The 18,127-nt window shown below is 44.3% G+C and overlaps 1 protein-coding gene across 1 annotated transcript in view; it reads right to left on the bottom strand.

The window, feature by feature from the left end:
- Window positions 1–18,127, bottom strand: part of LOC127929552 (bifunctional heparan sulfate N-deacetylase/N-sulfotransferase 4-like) — a gene marked incomplete at its 3' end in the record, with an annotated part of 95,677 nt that overhangs the window by 55,367 nt on the left and 22,183 nt on the right. Inside the window, exons 3-4 of the mRNA XM_052517469.1 lie at window positions 5,717–5,803; window positions 110–649 (exon numbers count right to left, since the gene is read on the bottom strand). Coding sequence (XP_052373429.1) covers window positions 110–649; window positions 5,717–5,803 — 627 coding nt within the window. The remainder of the gene's footprint in view (window positions 1–109; window positions 650–5,716; window positions 5,804–18,127) is intronic.

Here is an 18,127-nt window from a genome sequence, read left to right as displayed (position 1 = left end):
AGCCCCCCTGTTTCCTCCTACCTTAACATCCTTGGTGTTCATGGAGCCCCCCTGTTTCCTCCTACCCTAACATCCTTGGTGTTCATGGAGCCCCCCTGTTTCCTCCTACCTTAACATCCTTGGTGTTCATGCGTGTTCCTTCCTTCCCAACAAAGATGTCGTCTATATCCACCAGGATGTGGCGCTCCAGCCCCAACGACAACTTCCTGTCCGTGAGGTAAGTGATAGCGTCCACCAATAGGAGCCTGTGTAGCCAGTAGTCCAGGCCGTGTCCGAAGATGACCCTCTGAACACCGTCAAACAGCCCCGCATCCAGCACCACCGTAGCCCGTAGGCCCCGACTGAAACCAGGGACTGGATTATCTCCGCTGCCCACTCCGGGGCCTCCCTCCCTGGGCCGTGCCTGGACAACAGCCTGGTAGGAGGAGTGGTTGGAGGAGAATGTGGTCCAGTCATCACCAGGGAGTGGTCCACGGTCCGTCTCAGCCCGCGTCAGGTGGAGGAGGGGCGAACGTGACATCACAGAGGCGTCTCGGAGTGCCTGATTGGTCCGTAGCAGCAGGGGAAGACCCCGGAGATTCAGCAGGGGCGGAGAGTTCTGATTGGCTCTGTGGAAGGTGATGATGCCGACTCGATAACGGAGACAGTACTGGGGGACAACAAGGGACAACATTTGGCAAGAGGCAGTTGTTAGCTGACAACAAGACGAACGTTAGTTAATGTTAGTTAATGTTAGCTGACAACAAGACGAACGTTAGTTAATGTTAGTTAATGTTAGCTGACAACAAGACGAACGTTAGTTAATGTTAGTTAATGTTAGCTGACAACCAGACGAACGTTAGTTAATGTTAGTTAATGTTAGCTGACAACAAGACGAACGTTAGTTAATGTTAGTTAATGTTAGCTGACAACAAGACGAACGTTAGTTAATGTTAGTTAATGTTAGCTGACAACAAGACGAACGTTAGTTAATGTTAGTTAATGTTAGCTGACAACAAGACGAACGTTAGTTAATGTTAGTTAATGTTAGCTGACAACCAGACGAACGTTAGTTAATGTTAGTTAATGTTAGCTGACAACCAGACGAACGTTAGTTAATGTTAGTTAATGTTAGCTGACAACAAGACGAACGTTAGTTAATGTTAGTTAATGTTAGCTGACAACAAGACGAACGTTAGTTAATGTTAGTTAATGTTAGCTGACAACAAGACGAACGTTAGTTAATGTTAGTTAATGTTAGCTGACAACCAGACGAACGTTAGTTAATGTTAGTTAATGTTAGCTGACAACCAGACAAACGTTAGTTAATGTTAGTTAATGTTAGCTGACAACCAGACAAACGTTAGTTAATGTTAGTTAATGTTAGCTGACAACAAGACGAACGTTAGTTAATGTTAGTTAATGTTAGCTGACAACAAGACGAACGTTAGTTAATGTTAGTTAATGTTAGCTGACAACAAGACGAACGTTAGTTAATGTTAGTTAATGTTAGCTGACAACAAGACGAACGTTAGTTAATGTTAGTTAATGTTAGCTGACAACAAGACGAACGTTAGTTAATGTTAGTTAATGTTAGCTGACAACCAGACGAACGTTAGTTAATGTTAGTTAATGTTAGCTGACAACAAGACGAACGTTAGTTAATGTTAGTTAATGTTAGCTGACAACAAGACGAACGTTAGTTAATGTTAGTTAATGTTAGCTGACAACAAGACGAACGTTAGTTAATGTTAGTTAATGTTAGCTGACAACCAGACGAACGTTAGTTAATGTTAGTTAATGTTAGCTGACAACAAGACGAACGTTAGTTAATGTTAGTTAATGTTAGCTGACAACAAGACGAACGTTAGTTAATGTTAGTTAATGTTAGCTGACAACAAGAGAAACGTTAGTTAATGTTAGTTAATGTTAGCTGACAACAAGACGAACATTAGTTAATGTTAGTTAATGTTAGCTGACAACAAGACGAACGTTAGTTAATGTTAGTTAATGTTAGCTGACAACAAGACGAACGTTAGTTAATGTTAGTTAATGTTAGCTGACAACCAGACGAACGTTAGTTAATGTTAGTTAATGTTAGCTGACAACCAGACGAACGTTAGTTAATGTTAGTTAATGTTAGCTGACAACAAGACGAACGTTAGTTAATGTTAGTTAATGTTAGCTGACAACAAGACGAACGTTAGTTAATGTTAGTTAATGTTAGCTGACAACCAGACGAACGTTAGTTAATGTTAGTTAATGTTAGCTGACAACCAGACGAACGTTAGTTAATGTTAGTTAATGTTAGCTGACAACCAGACGAACGTTAGTTAATGTTAGTTAATGTTAGCTGACAACCAGACGAACGTTAGTTAATGTTAGTTAATGTTAGCTGACAACCAGACGAACGTTAGTTAATGTTAGTTAATGTTAGCTAACAACCAGACGAACGTTAGTTAATGTTAGTTAATGTTAGCTGACAACCAGACGAACGTTAGTTAATGTTAGTTAATGTTAGCTGACAACAAGACGAACGTTAGCAAACGTTCAACAGCTGTCTGTACCAGGGGTCAGTGTGTCTGTTCCAGGGGTCAGTGTGTCTGTACCTGGGGTCAGTGTGTCTGTTCCAGGGGTCAGTGTGTCTGTACCAGGGGTCAGTGTGTCTGTACCAGGGGTCAGTGTGTCTGTACCAGGGGTCAGTGTGTCTGTACCAGGGGTCAGTGTGTCTGTACCAGGGGTCAGTGTGTCTGTTCCAGGGGTCAGTGTGTCTGTTCCAGGGGTCAGTGTGTCTGTTCCAGGGGTCAGTATGTCTGTTCCAGGGGTCAGTGTGTCTGTACCAGGGGTCAGTGTGTCTGTACCAGGGGTCAGTGTGTCTGTACCAGGGGTCAGTATGTCTGTTCCAGGGGTCAGTGTGTCTGTACCAGGGGTCAGTGTGTCTGTACCAGGGGTCAGTGTGTCTGTTCCAGGGGTCAGTATGTCTGTACCAGGGGTCAGTGTGTCTGTACCAGGGGTCAGTGTGTCTGTTCCAGGGGTCAGTGTGTCTGTACCAGGGGTCAGTGTGTCTGTTCCAGGGGTCAGTGTGTCTGTTCCAGGGGTCAGTGTGTCTGTTCCAGGGGTCAGTGTGTCTGTTCCAGGGGTCAGTGTGTCTGTACCAGGGGTCAGTGTGTCTGTTCCAGGGGTCAGTATGTCTGTTCCAGGGGTCAGTATGTCTGTACCAGGGGTCAGTGTGTCTGTACCAGGGGTCAGTGTGTCTGTACCAGGGGTCAGTATGTCTGTACCAGGGGTCAGTGTGTCTGTACCAGGGGTCAGTGTGTCTGTACCAGGGGTCAGTGTGTCTGTACCAGGGGTCAGTGTGTCTGTACCAGGGGTCAGTGTGTCTGTTCCAGGGGTCAGTGTGTCTGTTCCAGGGGTCAGTGTGTCTGTACCAGGGGTCAGTGTGTCTGTTCCAGGGGTCAGTGTGTCTGTACCAGGGGTCAGTGTGTCTGTTCCAGGGGTCAGTGTGTCTGTACCAGGGGTCAGTGTGTCTGTACCAGGGGTCAGTGTGTCTGTACCAGGGGTCAGTGTGTCTGTTCCAGGGGTCAGTGTGTCTGTTCCTGGGGTCAGTGTGTCTGTACCAGGGGTCAGTGTGTCTGTTCCAGGGGTCAGTGTGTCTGTACCAGGGGTCAGTGTGTCTGTTCCAGGGGTCAGTATGTCTGTTCCAGGGGTCAGTGTGTCTGTTCCAGGGGTCAGTGTGTCTGTTCCAGGGGTCAGTGTGTCTGTACCAGGGGTCAGTGTGTCTGTACCAGGGGTCAGTGTGTCTGTTCCAGGGGTCAGTGTGTCTGTACCAGGGGTCAGTGTGTCTGTTCCAGGGGTCAGTGTGTCTGTACCAGGGGTCAGTGTGTCTGTTCCAGGGGTCAGTGTGTCTGTACCAGGGGTCAGTATGTCTGTACCAGGGGTCAGTGTGTCTGTTCCAGGGGTCAGTGTGTCTGTACCAGGGTCAGTGTGTCTGTTCCAGGGGTCAGTGTGTCTGTTCCAGGGGTCAGTGTGTCTGTTCCAGGGGTCAGTGTGTCTGTACCAGGGGTCAGTGTGTCTGTACCAGGGGTCAGTGTGTCTGTACCAGGGGTCAGTATGTCTGTTCCAGGGGTCAGTATGTCTGTTCCAGGGGTCAGTGTGTCTGTACCAGGGGTCAGTATGTCTGTACCAGGGGTCAGTGTGTCTGTTCCAGGGGTCAGTGTGTCTGTTCCAGGGGTCAGTATGTCTGTTCCAGGGGTCAGTGTGTCTGTACCAGGGGTCAGTGTGTCTGTTCCAGGGGTCAGTGTGTCTGTTCCAGGGGTCAGTGTGTCTGTTCCAGGGGTCAGTGTGTCTGTTCCAGGGGTCAGTGTGTCTGTACCAGGGGTCAGTGTGTCTGTACCAGGGGTCAGTGTGTCTGTTCCAGGGGTCAGTGTGTCTGTACCTGGGGTCAGTGTGTCTGTACCAGGGGTCAGTGTGTCTGTACCAGGGGTCAGTGTGTCTGTTCCAGGGGTCAGTGTGTCTGTACCAGGGGTCAGTGTGTCTGTTCCAGGGGTCAGTGTGTCTGTACCAGGGGTCAGTATGTCTGTACCAGGGGTCAGTATGTCTGTTCCAGGGGTCAGTGTGTCTGTTCCAGGGGTCAGTGTGTCTGTTCCAGGGGTCAGTGTGTCTGTTCCAGGGGTCAGTGTGTCTGTACCAGGGGTCAGTGTGTCTGTACCAGGGGTCAGTGTGTCTGTTCCAGGGGTCAGTGTGTCTGTACCAGGGGTCAGTGTGTCTGTTCCAGGGGTCAGTGTGTCTGTACCAGGGGTCAGTGTGTCTGTACCAGGGGTCAGTGTGTCTGTTCCAGGGGTCAGTGTGTCTGTTCCAGGGGTCAGTGTGTCTGTACCAGGGGTCAGTGTGTCTGTACCAGGGGTCAGTGTGTCTGTTCCAGGGGTCAGTGTGTCTGTACCTGGGGTCAGTGTGTCTGTTCCAGGGGTCAGTGTGTCTGTACCTGGGGTCAGTGTGTCTGTTCCAGGGGTCAGTGTGTCTGTTCCAGGGGTCAGTGTGTCTGTACCAGGGGTCAGTGTGTCTGTTCCAGGGGTCAGTGTGTCTGTTCCAGGGGTCAGTGTGTCTGTACCAGGGGTCAGTGTGTCTGTTCCAGGGGTCAGTGTGTCTGTACCAGGGGTCAGTGTGTCTGTTCCAGGGGTCAGTGTGTCTGTTCCAGGGGTCAGTGTGTCTGTACCAGGGGTCAGTGTGTCTGTTCCAGGGGTCAGTATGTCTGTACCAGGGGTCAGTGTGTCTGTACCAGGGGTCAGTGTGTCTGTTCCAGGGGTCAGTATGTCTGTTCCAGGGGTCAGTGTGTCTGTTCCAGGGGTCAGTGTGTCTGTACCAGGGGTCAGTGTGTCTGTACCAGGGGTCAGTGTGTCTGTACCAGGGGTCAGTGTGTCTGTTACAGGGGTCAGTATGTCTGTACCAGGGGTCAGTGTGTCTGTACCAGGGGTCAGTATGTCTGTACCAGGGGTCAGTGTGTCTGTTCCAGGGGTCAGTATGTCTGTTCCAGGGGTCAGTATGTCTGTTCCAGGGGTCAGTATGTCTGTACCAGGGGTCAGTATGTCTGTTCCAGGGGTCAGTATGTCTGTACCAGGGGTCAGTGTGTCTGTTACAGGGGTCAGTATGTCTGTACCAGGGGTCAGTGTGTCTGTACCAGGGGTCAGTATGTCTGTACCAGGGGTCAGTGTGTCTGTACCAGGGGTCAGTGTGTCTGTACCTGGTGCAGCAGCTGTCTGTTCCAGGGGTCAGTGTGGGCGTACTTCAACAGACTCTCGTAGATGACCAGGATGTAGCGACCACGCCCCTTTGAAAAAAACGAGAACAACGTAAAACAGCTTGTTACACTTCTGTTGTGACGTAACCACGGCAACGTGCGGTTGGCTTTTGATGTGTTACAAGTCCTTTGTGATTTTAGATGTAACCACGGCAACGTGCGGTAGCTTTTGTGTTGGGGGTAGGTGCTATTCAGCAGTCTACTGTTTCGGGGGTAGAAGCTGTTCAGCAGTCTACTGTTTTGGGGGTAGAAGCTCTTCAGCAGTCTACTGTTTTGGGGGTAGAAGCTGTTCAGCAGTCTACTGTTTTGGGGGTAGAAGCTGTTCAGCAGTCTACTGTTTTGGGGGTAGAAGCTGTTCAGCAGTCTACTGTTTTGGGGGTAGAAGCTGTTCAGCAGTCTAATGTTTCGGGGGTAGAAGCTGTTCAGCAGTCTACTGTTTTGGGGGTAGAAGCTGTTCAGCAGTCTAAAGTTTCGGGGGTAGAAGCTGTTCAGCAGTCTACTGTTTTGGGGGTAGAAGCTATTCAGCAGTCTACTGTGTTGGGGGTAGAAGCTGTTCAACAGTCTTCTGTTTCGGGGGTAGAAGCTGTTCAGCAGTCTTCTGTTTCGGGGGTAGAAGCTGTTCAGCAGTCTTCTGTTTCGGGGGTAGAAGCTGTTCAGCAGTCTAAAGTTTCGGGGGTAGAAGCTGTTCAGCAGTCTACTGTTTTGGGGGTAGAAGCTGTTCAGCAGTCTAAAGTTTCGGGGGTAGAAGCTGTTCAGCAGTCTACTGTTTTGGGGGTAGAAGCTGTTCAGCAGTCTACTATTTTGGGGGTAGAAGCTGTTCAGCAGTCTACTGATTTGGGGGTAGAAGCTGTTCAGCAGTCTACTATTTTGAGGGTAGAAGCTGTTCAGCAGTCTTCTGTTTCGGGGGTAGAAGCTGTTCAGCAGTCTACTGTTTCGGGGTAGAAGCTGTTCAGCAGTCTACTGTTTTGGGGGTAGAAGCTGTTCAACAGTCTACTGTGAGAAAGGTCTCCCTTCCCCATAATAATAATAATATTAACCTGGTCAGTGAGGGGAGACAGGTCTCCCTTCCCCATAATAATAATAATATTAACCTGGTCAGTGAGAGGAGACAGGTCTCCCTTCCCCATAATAATAATAATATTAACCTGGTCAGTGAGAGGAGACAGGTCTCAATTCCCCATAATAATAATAATATTAACCTGGTCAGTGAGAGGAGACAGGTCTCCCTTCCCCATAATAATAATAATATTAACCTGGTCAGTGAGAGGAGACAGGTCTCCCTTCCCCATAATAATAATAATATTAACCTGGTCAGTGAGAGGAGACAGGTCTCCCTTCCCCATAATAATAATAATATTAACCTGGTCAGTGAGAGGAGACAGGTCTCCCTTCCCCATAATAATAATAATATTAACCTGGTCAGTGAGACAGGTCTCCCTTCCCCATAATAATAATAATATTAACCTGGTCAGTGAGAGGAGGCAGGTCTCCCTTCCCCATAATAATAATAATATTAACCTGGTCAGTGAGAGGTGGCAGGTCTCCCTTCCCCATAATAATAATAATATTAACCTGGTCAGTGAGAGGAGACAGGTCTCCCTTCCCCATAATAATAATAATATTAACCTGGTCAGTGAGAGGAGACAGGTCCCCCTTCCCCATAATAATAATAATATTAACCTGGTCAGTGAGAGGAGACAGGTCTCTCTTCCCCATAATAATAATAATATTAACCTGGTCAGTGAGAGGAGACAGGTCTCCCTTCCCCATAATAATAATAATATTAACCTGGTCAGTGAGAGGAGACAGGTCTCCCTTCCCCATAATAATAATAATATTAACCTGGTCAGTGAGACAGGTCTCCCTTCCCCATAATAATAGTAATATTAACCGGGTCAGTGAGAGGAGGCAGGTCTCCCTTCCCCATAATAATAATAATAATATTAACCTGGTCAGTGAGAGGAGACAGGTCTCCCTCCCCCATAATAATAATAATATTAACCTGGTCATGTGAGAGGAGACAGGTCTCCCTTCCCCATAATAATAATAATATTAACCTGGTCAGTGAGAGGAGACAGGTCTCCCTTCCCCATAATAATAATAATATTAACCTGGTCAGTGAGAGGAGGCAGGTCTCCCTTCCCCATAATAATAATAATATTAACCTGGTCAGTGAGAGGAGACAGGTCTCCCTTCCCCATAATAATAATAATATTAACCTGGTCAGTGAGAGGAGACAGGTCTCCTTCCCCATAATAATAATAATATTAACCTGGTCAGTGAGAGGAGACAGGTCTCCCTTCCCCATAATAATAATAATATTAACCTGGTCAGTGAGAGGAGACAGGTCTCCCTTCCCCATAATAATAATAATATTAACCTGGTCAGTGAGAGGAGACAGGTCTCCCTTCCCCATAATAATAATAATATTAACCTGGTCAGTGAGAGGAGACAGGTCTCCCTTCCCCATAATAATAATAATATTAACCTGGTCAGTGAGAGGAGACAGGTCTCCCTTCCCCATAATAATAATAATATTAACCTGGTCAGTGAGAGGAGACAGGTCTCCCTTCCCCATAATAATAATAATATTAACCTGGTCAGTGAGAGGAGACAGGTCTCCCTTCCCCATAATAATAATAATATTAACCTGGTCAGTGAGAGGAGGCAGGTCTCCCTTCCCCATAATAATAATAATATTAACCTGGTCAGTGAGGCAGGTCTCCCTTCCCCATAATAATAATAATATTAACCTGGTCAGTGAGGCAGGTCTCCCTTCCCCATAATAATAATAATATTAACCTGGTCAGTGAGAGGTGGCAGGTCTCCCTTCCCCATAATAATAATAATATTAACCTGGTCAGTGAGAGGAGGCAGGTCTCCCTTCCCCATAATAATAATAATATTAACCTGGTCAGTGAGAGGAGACAGGTCTCCCTTCCCCATAATAATAATAATATTAACCTGGTCAGTGAGAGGAGACAGGTCTCCCTTCCCCATAATAATAATAATATTAACCTGGTCAGTGAGAGGAGGCAGGTCTCCCTTCCCCATAATAATAATAATATTAACCTGGTCAGTGAGAGGAGACAGGTCTCCCTTCCCCATAATAATAATAATATTAACCTGGTCAGTGAGAGGAGGCAGGTCTCCCTTCCCCATAATAATAATAATATTAACCTGGTCAGTGAGAGGTGGCAGGTCTCCCTTCCCCATAATAATAATAATATTAACCTGGTCAGTGAGACAGGTCCCCCTTCCCCATAATAATAATAATATTAACCTGGTCAGTGAGAGGAGACAGGTCTCCCTTCCCCATAATAATAATAATATTAACCTGGTCAGTGAGAGGAGACAGGTCTCCCTTCCCCATAATAATAATAATATTAACCTGGTCAGTGAGAGGAGACAGGTCTCCCTTCCCCATAATAATAATAATATTAACCTGGTCAGTGAGAGGAGACAGGTCTCCCTTCCCCATAATAATAATAATATTAACCTGGTCAGTGAGAGGAGACAGGTCTCCCTTCCCCATAATAATAATAATATTAACCTGGTCAGTGAGAGGAGACAGGTCTCCCTTCCCCATAATAATAATAATATTAACCTGGTCAGTGAGAGGAGACAGGTCTCCCTTCCCCATAATAATAATAATATTAACCTGGTCAGTGAGAGGAGACAGGTCTCCCTTCCCCATAATAATAATATTAACCTGGTCAGTGAGAGGTGACAGGTCTCCCTTCCCCATAATAATAATAATATTAACCTGGTCAGTGAGAGGTGGCAGGTCTCCCTTCCCCATAATAATAATAATAATATTAACCTGGTCAGTGAGAGGAGGCAGGTCTCCCTTCCCCATAATAATAATAATATTAACCTGGTCAGTGAGAGGAGACAGGTCTCCCTTCCCCATAATAATAATAATATTAACCTGGTCAGTGAGAGGAGACAGGTCTCCCTTCCCCATAATAATAATAATATTAACCTGGTCAGTGAGAGGAGACAGGTCTCCCTTCCCCATAATAATAATAATATTAACCTGGTCAGTGAGAGGAGACAGGTCTCCTTCCCCATAATAATAATAATATTAACCTGGTCAGTGAGAGGAGACAGGTCTCCCTTCCCCATAATAATAATAATATTAACCTGGTCAGTGAGAGGAGACAGGTCTCCCTTCCCCATAATAATAATATTAACCTGGTCAGTGAGAGGTGACAGGTCTCCCTTCCCCATAATAATAATAATATTAACCTGGTCAGTGAGAGGTGGCAGGTCTCCCTTCCCCATAATAATAATAATAATATTAACCTGGTCAGTGAGAGGAGGCAGGTCTCCCTTCCCCATAATAATAATAATATTAACCTGGTCAGTGAGAGGAGACAGGTCTCCCTTCCCCATAATAATAATAATATTAACCTGGTCAGTGAGAGGAGGCAGGTCTCCCTTCCCCATAATAATAATAATATTAACCTGGTCAGTGAGAGGAGGCAGGTCTCCCTTCCCCATAATAATAATAATATTAACCTGGTCAGTGAGAGGAGACAGGTCTCCCTTCCCCATAATAATAATAATATTAACCTGGTCAGTGAGACAGGTCTTCCTTCCCCATAATAATAATAATATTAACCTGGTCAGTGAGAGGAGGCAGCTCTCCCTTCCCCATAACAATAATATTAACCTGGTCAGTGAGACAGGTCTCCCTTCCCCATAATAATAATAATATTAACCTGGTCAGTGAGAGGAGACAGGTCTCCCTTCCCCATAATAATAATATTAACCTGGTCAGTGAGAGGAGACAGGTCTCCCTTCCCCATAATAATAATAATATTAACCTGGTCAGTGAGAGGAGACAGGTCTCCCTTCCCCATAATAATAATATTAACCTGGTCAGTGAGAGGAGACAGGTCTCCCTTCCCCATAATAATAATAATATTAACCTGGTCAGTGAGAGGAGACAGGTCTCCCTTCCCCATAATAATAATAATATTAACCTGGTCAGTGAGAGGAGACAGGTCTCCCTTCCCCATAATAATAATAATATTAACCTGGTCAGTGAGAGGAGGCAGGTCTCCCTTCCCCATAATAATAATAATATTAACCTGGTCAGTGAGAGGTGGCAGCTCTCCCTTCCCCATAATAATAATAATATTAACCTGGTCAGTGAGAGGAGACAGGTCTCCCTTCCCCATAATAATAATAATATTAACCTGGTCAGTGAGAGGAGACAGGTCTCCCTTCCCCATAATAATAATAATATTAACCTGGTCAGTGAGAGGTGGCAGCTCTCCCTTCCCCATAATAATAATATTAACCTGGTCAGTGAGACAGGTCTCCCTTCCCCATAATAATAATAATATTAACCTGGTCAGTGAGAGGTGGCAGCTCTCCCTTCCCCATAATAATAATATTAACCTGGTCAGTGAGACAGGTCTCCCTTCCCCATAATAATAATATTAACCTGGTCAGTGAGAGGAGACAGGTCTCCCTTCCCCATAATAATAATAATATTAACCTGGTCAGTGAGAGGAGACAGGTCTCCCTTCCCCATAATAATAATAATATTAACCTGGTCAGTGAGAGGAGACAGGTCTCCCTTCCCCATAATAATAATAATATTAACCTGGTCAGTGAGAGGAGACAGGTCTCCCTTCCCCATAATAATAATAATATTAACCTGGTCAGTGAGAGGAGGCAGGTCTCCCTTCCCCATAATAATAATAATATTAACCTGGTCAGTGAGAGGAGACAGGTCTCCCTTCCCCATAATAATAATAATATTAACCTGGTCAGTGAGAGGAGACAGGTCTCCCTTCCCCATAATAATAATAATATTAACCTGGTCAGTGAGAGGAGACAGGTCTCCTTCCCCATAATAATAATAATATTAACCTGGTCAGTGAGAGGAGACAGGTCTCCCTTCCCCATAATAATAATATTAACCTGGTCAGTGAGAGGTGGCAGCTCTCCCTTCCCCATAATAATAATATTAACCTGGTCAGTGAGAGCAGGTCTCCCTTCCCCATAATAATAATAATATTAACCTGGTCAGTGAGAGGAGACAGGTCTCCCTTCCCCATAATAATAATAATATTAACCTGGTCAGTGAGAGGAGGCAGGTCTCCCTTCCCCATAATAATAATAATATTAACCTGGTCAGTGAGAGGAGACAGGTCTCCCTTCCCCATAATAATAATAATATTAACCTGGTCAGTGAGAGGAGACAGGTCTCCCTTCCCCATAATAATAATAATATTAACCTGGTCAGTGAGAGGAGGCAGGTCTCCCTTCCCCATAATAATAATAATATTAACCTGGTCAGTGAGACAGGTCTCCCTTCCCCATAATAATAATAATATTAACCTGGTCAGTGAGAGGAGACAGGTCTCCCTTCCCCATAATAATAATAATATTAACCTGGTCAGTGAGAGGAGACAGGTCTCCCTTCCCCATAATAATAATAATATTAACCTGGTCAGTGAGAGGAGACAGGTCTCCCTTCCCCATAATAATAATAATATTAACCTGGTCAGTGAGAGGAGACAGGTCTCCCTTCCCCATAATAATAATAATATTAACCTGGTCAGTGAGAGGAGACAGGTCTCCCTTCCCCATAATAATAATAATATTAACCTGGTCAGTGAGAGGAGACAGGTCTCCTTCCCCATAATAATAATAATATTAACCTGGTCAGTGAGAGGAGACAGGTCTCCCTTCCCCATAATAATAATAATATTAACCTGGTCAGTGAGAGGAGACAGGTCTCCCTTCCCCATAATAATAATAATATTAACCTGGTCAGTGAGAGGAGACAGGTCTCCCTTCCCCATAATAATAATAATATTAACCTGGTCAGTGAGAGGTGGCAGGTCTCTCTTCCCCATAATAATAATAATATTAACCTGGTCAGTGAGAGGAGGCAGGTCTCCCTTCCCCATAATAATAATAATATTAACCTGGTCAGTGAGAGGAGACAGGTCTCCTTCCCCATAATAATAATAATATTAACCTGGTCAGTGAGAGGTGGCAGGTCTCCTTCCCCATAATAATAATATTAACCTGGTCAGTGAGAGGAGGCAGGTCTCCCTTCCCCATAATAATAATAATATTAACCTGGTCAGTGAGAGGTGGCAGGTCTCCCTTCCCCATAATAATAATAATATTAACCTGGTCAGTGAGACAGGTCCCCTTCCCCATAATAATAATAATATTAACCTGGTCAGTGAGAGGAGACAGGTCTCCCTTCCCCATAATAATAATAATATTAACCTGGTCAGTGAGAGGAGACAGGTCTCCCTTCCCCATAATAATAATAATATTAACCTGGTCAGTGAGAGGAGACAGGTCTCCCTTCCCCATAATAATAATAATATTAACCTGGTCAGTGAGAGGAGACAGGTCTCCCTTCCCCATAATAATAATAATATAACCTGGTCAGTGAGAGGAGACAGGTCTCCCTTCCCCATAATAATAATAATATTAACCTGGTCAGTGAGAGGAGACAGGTCTCCCTTCCCCATAATAATAATAATATTAACCTGGTCAGTGAGAGGAGACAGGTCTCCCTTCCCCATAATAATAATAATATTAACCTGGTCAGTGAGAGGAGACAGGTCTCCCTTCCCCATAATAATAATAATATTAACCTGGTCAGTGAGAGGAGACAGGTCTCCCTTCCCCATAATAATAATAATATTAACCTGGTCAGTGAGAGGAGGCAGGTCTCCCTTCCCCATAATAATAATAATATTAACCTGGTCAGTGAGAGGAGACAGGTCTCCCTTCCCCATAATAATAATATTAACCTGGTCAGTGAGAGGAGACAGGTCTCCCTTCCCCATAATAATAATAATATTAACCTGGTCAGTGAGAGGAGGCAGGTCTCCCTTCCCCATAATAATAATAATATTAACCTGGTCAGTGAGAGGAGGCAGGTCTCCTTCCCCATAATAATAATAATATTAACCTGGTCAGTGAGAGGAGACAGCTCTCCCTTCCCCATAATAATAATAATATTAACCTGGTCAGTGAGAGGAGACAGGTCTCCCTTCCCCATAATAATAATAATATTAACCTGGTCAGTGAGAGGAGACAGGTCTCCCTTCCCCATAATAATAATAATATTAACCTGGTCAGTGAGAGGAGACAGGTCTCCCTTCCCCATAATAATAATATTAACCTGGTCAGTGAGACAGGTCCCCCTTCCCCATAATAATAATAATATTAACCTGGTCAGTGAGAGGTGGCAGCTCTCCCTTCCCCATAATAATAATATTAACCTGGTCAGTGAGAGGAGACAGGTCTCCCTTCCCCATAATAATAATAATATTAACCTGGTCAGTGAGAGGAGACAGGTCTCCCTTCCCCATAATAATAATAATATTAACCTGGTCAGTGAGAGGTGGCAGCTCTCCCTTCCCCATAATAATAATAATATTAACCTGGTCAGTGAGAGGAGACAGGTCTTCCTTCCCCATAATAATAATAATATTAACCTGGTCAGTGAGAGGAGACAGGTCTCCCTTCCCCATAATTAATATTAACCTGGTCAGTGAGAGGAGACAGGTCTCCCTTCCCCATAATAATAATATTAACCTGGTCAGTGAGAGGAGACAGGTCCCCCTTCCCCATAATAATAATAATATTAACCTGGTCAGTGAGAGGAGGCAGGTCTCCCTTCCCCATAATAATAATAATATTAACCTGGTCAGTGAGAGGTGGCAGGTCTCCCTTCCCCATAATAATAGTAATATTAACCTGGTCAGTGAGAGGAGACAGGTCTCCCTTCCCCATAATAATAATATTAACCTGGTCAGTGAGAGGAGGCAGGTCTCCCTTCCCCATAATAATAATAATATTAACCTGGTCAGTGAGAGGAGGCAGGTCTCCCTTCCCCATAATAATAATAATATTAACCTGGTCAGTGAGAGGAGACAGGTCTCCCTTCCCCATAATAATAATAATATTAACCTGGTCAGTGAGAGGAGACAGGTCTCCCTTCCCCATAATAATAATAATATTAACCTGGTCAGTGAGAGGAGGCAGGTCTCCCTTCCCCATAATAATAATAATATTAACCTGGTCAGTGAGAGGAGACAGGTCTCCCTTCCCCATAATAATAATAATATTAACCTGGTCAGTGAGAGGAGACAGGTCTCCCTTCCCCATAATAATAATAATATTAACCTGGTCAGTGAGAGGAGACAGGTCTCCCTTCCCCATAATAATAATATTAACCTGGTCAGTGAGAGGAGACAGGTCTCCCTTCCCCATAATAATAATAATATTAACCTGGTCAGTGAGAGGAGACAGGTCTCCCTTCCCCATAATAATAATAATATTAACCTGGTCAGTGAGAGGAGACAGGTCTCCCTTCCCCATAATAATAATAATATTAACCTGGTCAGTGAGAGGAGACAGGTCTCCCTTCCCCATAATAATAATATTAACCTGGTCAGTGAGAGGAGGCAGGTCTCCCTTCCCCATAATAATAATAATATTAACCTGGTCAGTGAGAGGAGGCAGGTCTCCCTTCCCCATAATAATAATAATATTAACCTGGTCAGTGAGAGGAGACAGGTCTCCCTTCCCCATAATAATAATAATATTAACCTGGTCAGTGAGAGGAGGCAGGTCTCCCTTCCCCATAATAATAATAATATTAACCTGGTCAGTGAGAGGAGACAGGTCTCCCTTCCCCATAATAATAATAATATTAACCTGGTCAGTGAGAGAGACAGGTCTCCTTCCCCATAATAATAATAATATTAACCTGGTCAGTGAGAGGTGGCAGGTCTCCCTTCCCCATAATAATAATATTAACCTGGTCAGTGAGACAGGTCTCCTTCCCCATAATAATAATAATATTAACCTGGTCAGTGAGAGGAGACAGGTCTCCTTCCCCATAATAATAATAATATTAACCTGGTCAGTGAGAGGAGACAGGTCTCCCTTCCCCATAATAATAATAATATTAACCTGGTCAGTGAGAGGAGACAGGTCTCCCTTCCCCATAATAATAATAATATTAACCTGGTCAGTGAGAGGAGACAGGTCTCCCTTCCCCATAATAATAATAATATTAACCTGGTCAGTGAGAGGAGGCAGGTCTCCCTTCCCCATAATAATAATAATATTAACCTGGTCAGTGAGAGGAGACAGGTCTCCCTTCCCCATAATAATAATAATATTAACCTGGTCAGTGAGAGGAGACAGGTCTCCCTTCCCCATAATAATAATAATATTAACCTGGTCAGTGAGAGGAGACAGGTCTCCCTTCCCCATAATAATAATAATATTAACCTGGTCAGTGAGAGGAGACAGGTCTCCCTTCCCCATAATAATAATAATATTAACCTGGTCAGTGAGAGGTGGCAGCTCTCCCTTCCCCATAATAATAATATTAACCTGGTCAGTGAGACAGGTCTCCCTTCCCCATAATAATAATAATATTAACCTGGTCAGTGAGAGGAGACAGGTCTCCCTTCCCCATAATAATAATAATATTAACCTGGTCAGTGAGAGGTGGCAGCTCTCCCTTCCCCATAATAATAATATTAACCTGGTCAGTGAGAGGAGACAGGTCTCCCTTCCCCATAATAATAATAATATTAACCTGGTCATTGAGAGGAGACAGGTCTCCCTTCCCCATAATAATAATAATATTAACCTGGTCAGTGAGAGGTGGCAGCTCTCCCTTCCCCATAATAATAATAATATTAACCTGGTCAGTGAGAGGAGACAGGTCTCCCTTCCCCATAATAATAATAATATTAACCTGGTCAGTGAGAGGAGACAGGTCTCCCTTCCCCATAATAATAATAATATTAACCTGGTCAGTGAGAGGAGACAGGTCTCCCTTCCCCATAATAATAATATTAACCTGGTCAGTGAGACAGGTCCCCCTTCCCCATAATAATAATAATATTAACCTGGTCAGTGAGAGGAGACAGGTCCCCCTTCCCCATAATAATAATAATATTAACCTGGTCAGTGAGACAGGTCTCCCTTCCCCATAATAATAATAATATTAACCTGGTCAGTGAGAGGAGACAGGTCTCCCTTCCCCATAATAATAATAATATTAACCTGGTCAGTGAGAGGAGACAGGTCCCCCTTCCCCATAATAATAATAATATTAACCTGGTCAGTGAGAGGAGACAGGTCTCCCTTCCCCATAATAATAATAATATTAACCTGGTCAGTGAGAGGAGGCAGGTCTCCCTTCCCCATAATAATAATAATATTAACCTGGTCAGTGAGAGGAGACAGCTCTCCCTTCCCCATAATAATAATAATATTAACCTGGTCAGTGAGAGGAGACAGGTCTCCCTTCCCCATAATAATAATAATATTAACCTGGTCAGTGAGAGGAGACAGGTCCCCCTTCCCCATAATAATAATAATATTAACCTGGTCAGTGAGAGGAGACACGTCTCCCTTCCCCATAATAATAATAATATTAACCTGGTCAGTGAGAGGAGGCAGGTCTCCCTTCCCCATAATAATAATATTAACCTGGTCAGTGAGAGGAGACAGGTCTCCCTTCCCCATAATAATAATAATATTAACCTGGTCAGTGAGAGGAGACAGGTCTCCCTTCCCCATAATAATAATAATATTAACCTGGTCAGTGAGAGGAGACAGGTCTCCCTTCCCCATAATAATAATAATATTAACCTGGTCAGTGAGAGGAGACAGGTCCCCCTTCCCCATAATAATAATATTAACCTGGTCAGTGAGAGGAGGCAGCTCTCCCTTCCCCATAATAATAATATTAACCTGGTCAGTGAGACAGGTCTCCCTTCCCCATAATAATAATAATATTAACCTGGTCAGTGAGAGGAGACAGGTCTCCCTTCCCCATAATAATAATAATATTAACCTGGTCAGTGAGAGGAGACAGGTCTCCCTTCCCCATAATAATAATAATATTAACCTGGTCAGTGAGACAGGTCTTCCTTCCCCATAATAATAATAATATTAACCTGGTCAGTGAGAGGAGGCAGCTCTCCCTTCCCCATAATAATAATATTAACCTGGTCAGTGAGAGGAGGCAGCTCTCCCTTCCCCATAACAATAATATTAACCTGGTCAGTGAGACAGGTCTCCCTTCCCCATAATAATAATAATATTAACCTGGTCAGTGAGAGGAGACAGGTCTCCCTTCCCCATAATAATAATATTAACCTGGTCAGTGAGAGGAGACAGGTCTCCCTTCCCCATAATAATAATAATATTAACCTGGTCAGTGAGAGGAGACAGGTCTCCCTTCCCCATAATAATAATATTAACCTGGTCAGTGAGAGGAGACAGGTCTCCCTTCCCCATAATAATAATAATATTAACCTGGTCAGT

This window comes from Oncorhynchus keta, unplaced genomic scaffold (assembly GCF_023373465.1).
Source record: "Oncorhynchus keta strain PuntledgeMale-10-30-2019 unplaced genomic scaffold, Oket_V2 Un_scaffold_8144_pilon_pilon, whole genome shotgun sequence".
Lineage (NCBI taxonomy): Eukaryota > Metazoa > Chordata > Actinopteri > Salmoniformes > Salmonidae > Oncorhynchus > Oncorhynchus keta.
The sequence above is the reverse complement of the archived record's forward strand: the minus strand, read 5'-3'. Positions and strand labels throughout refer to the sequence as shown.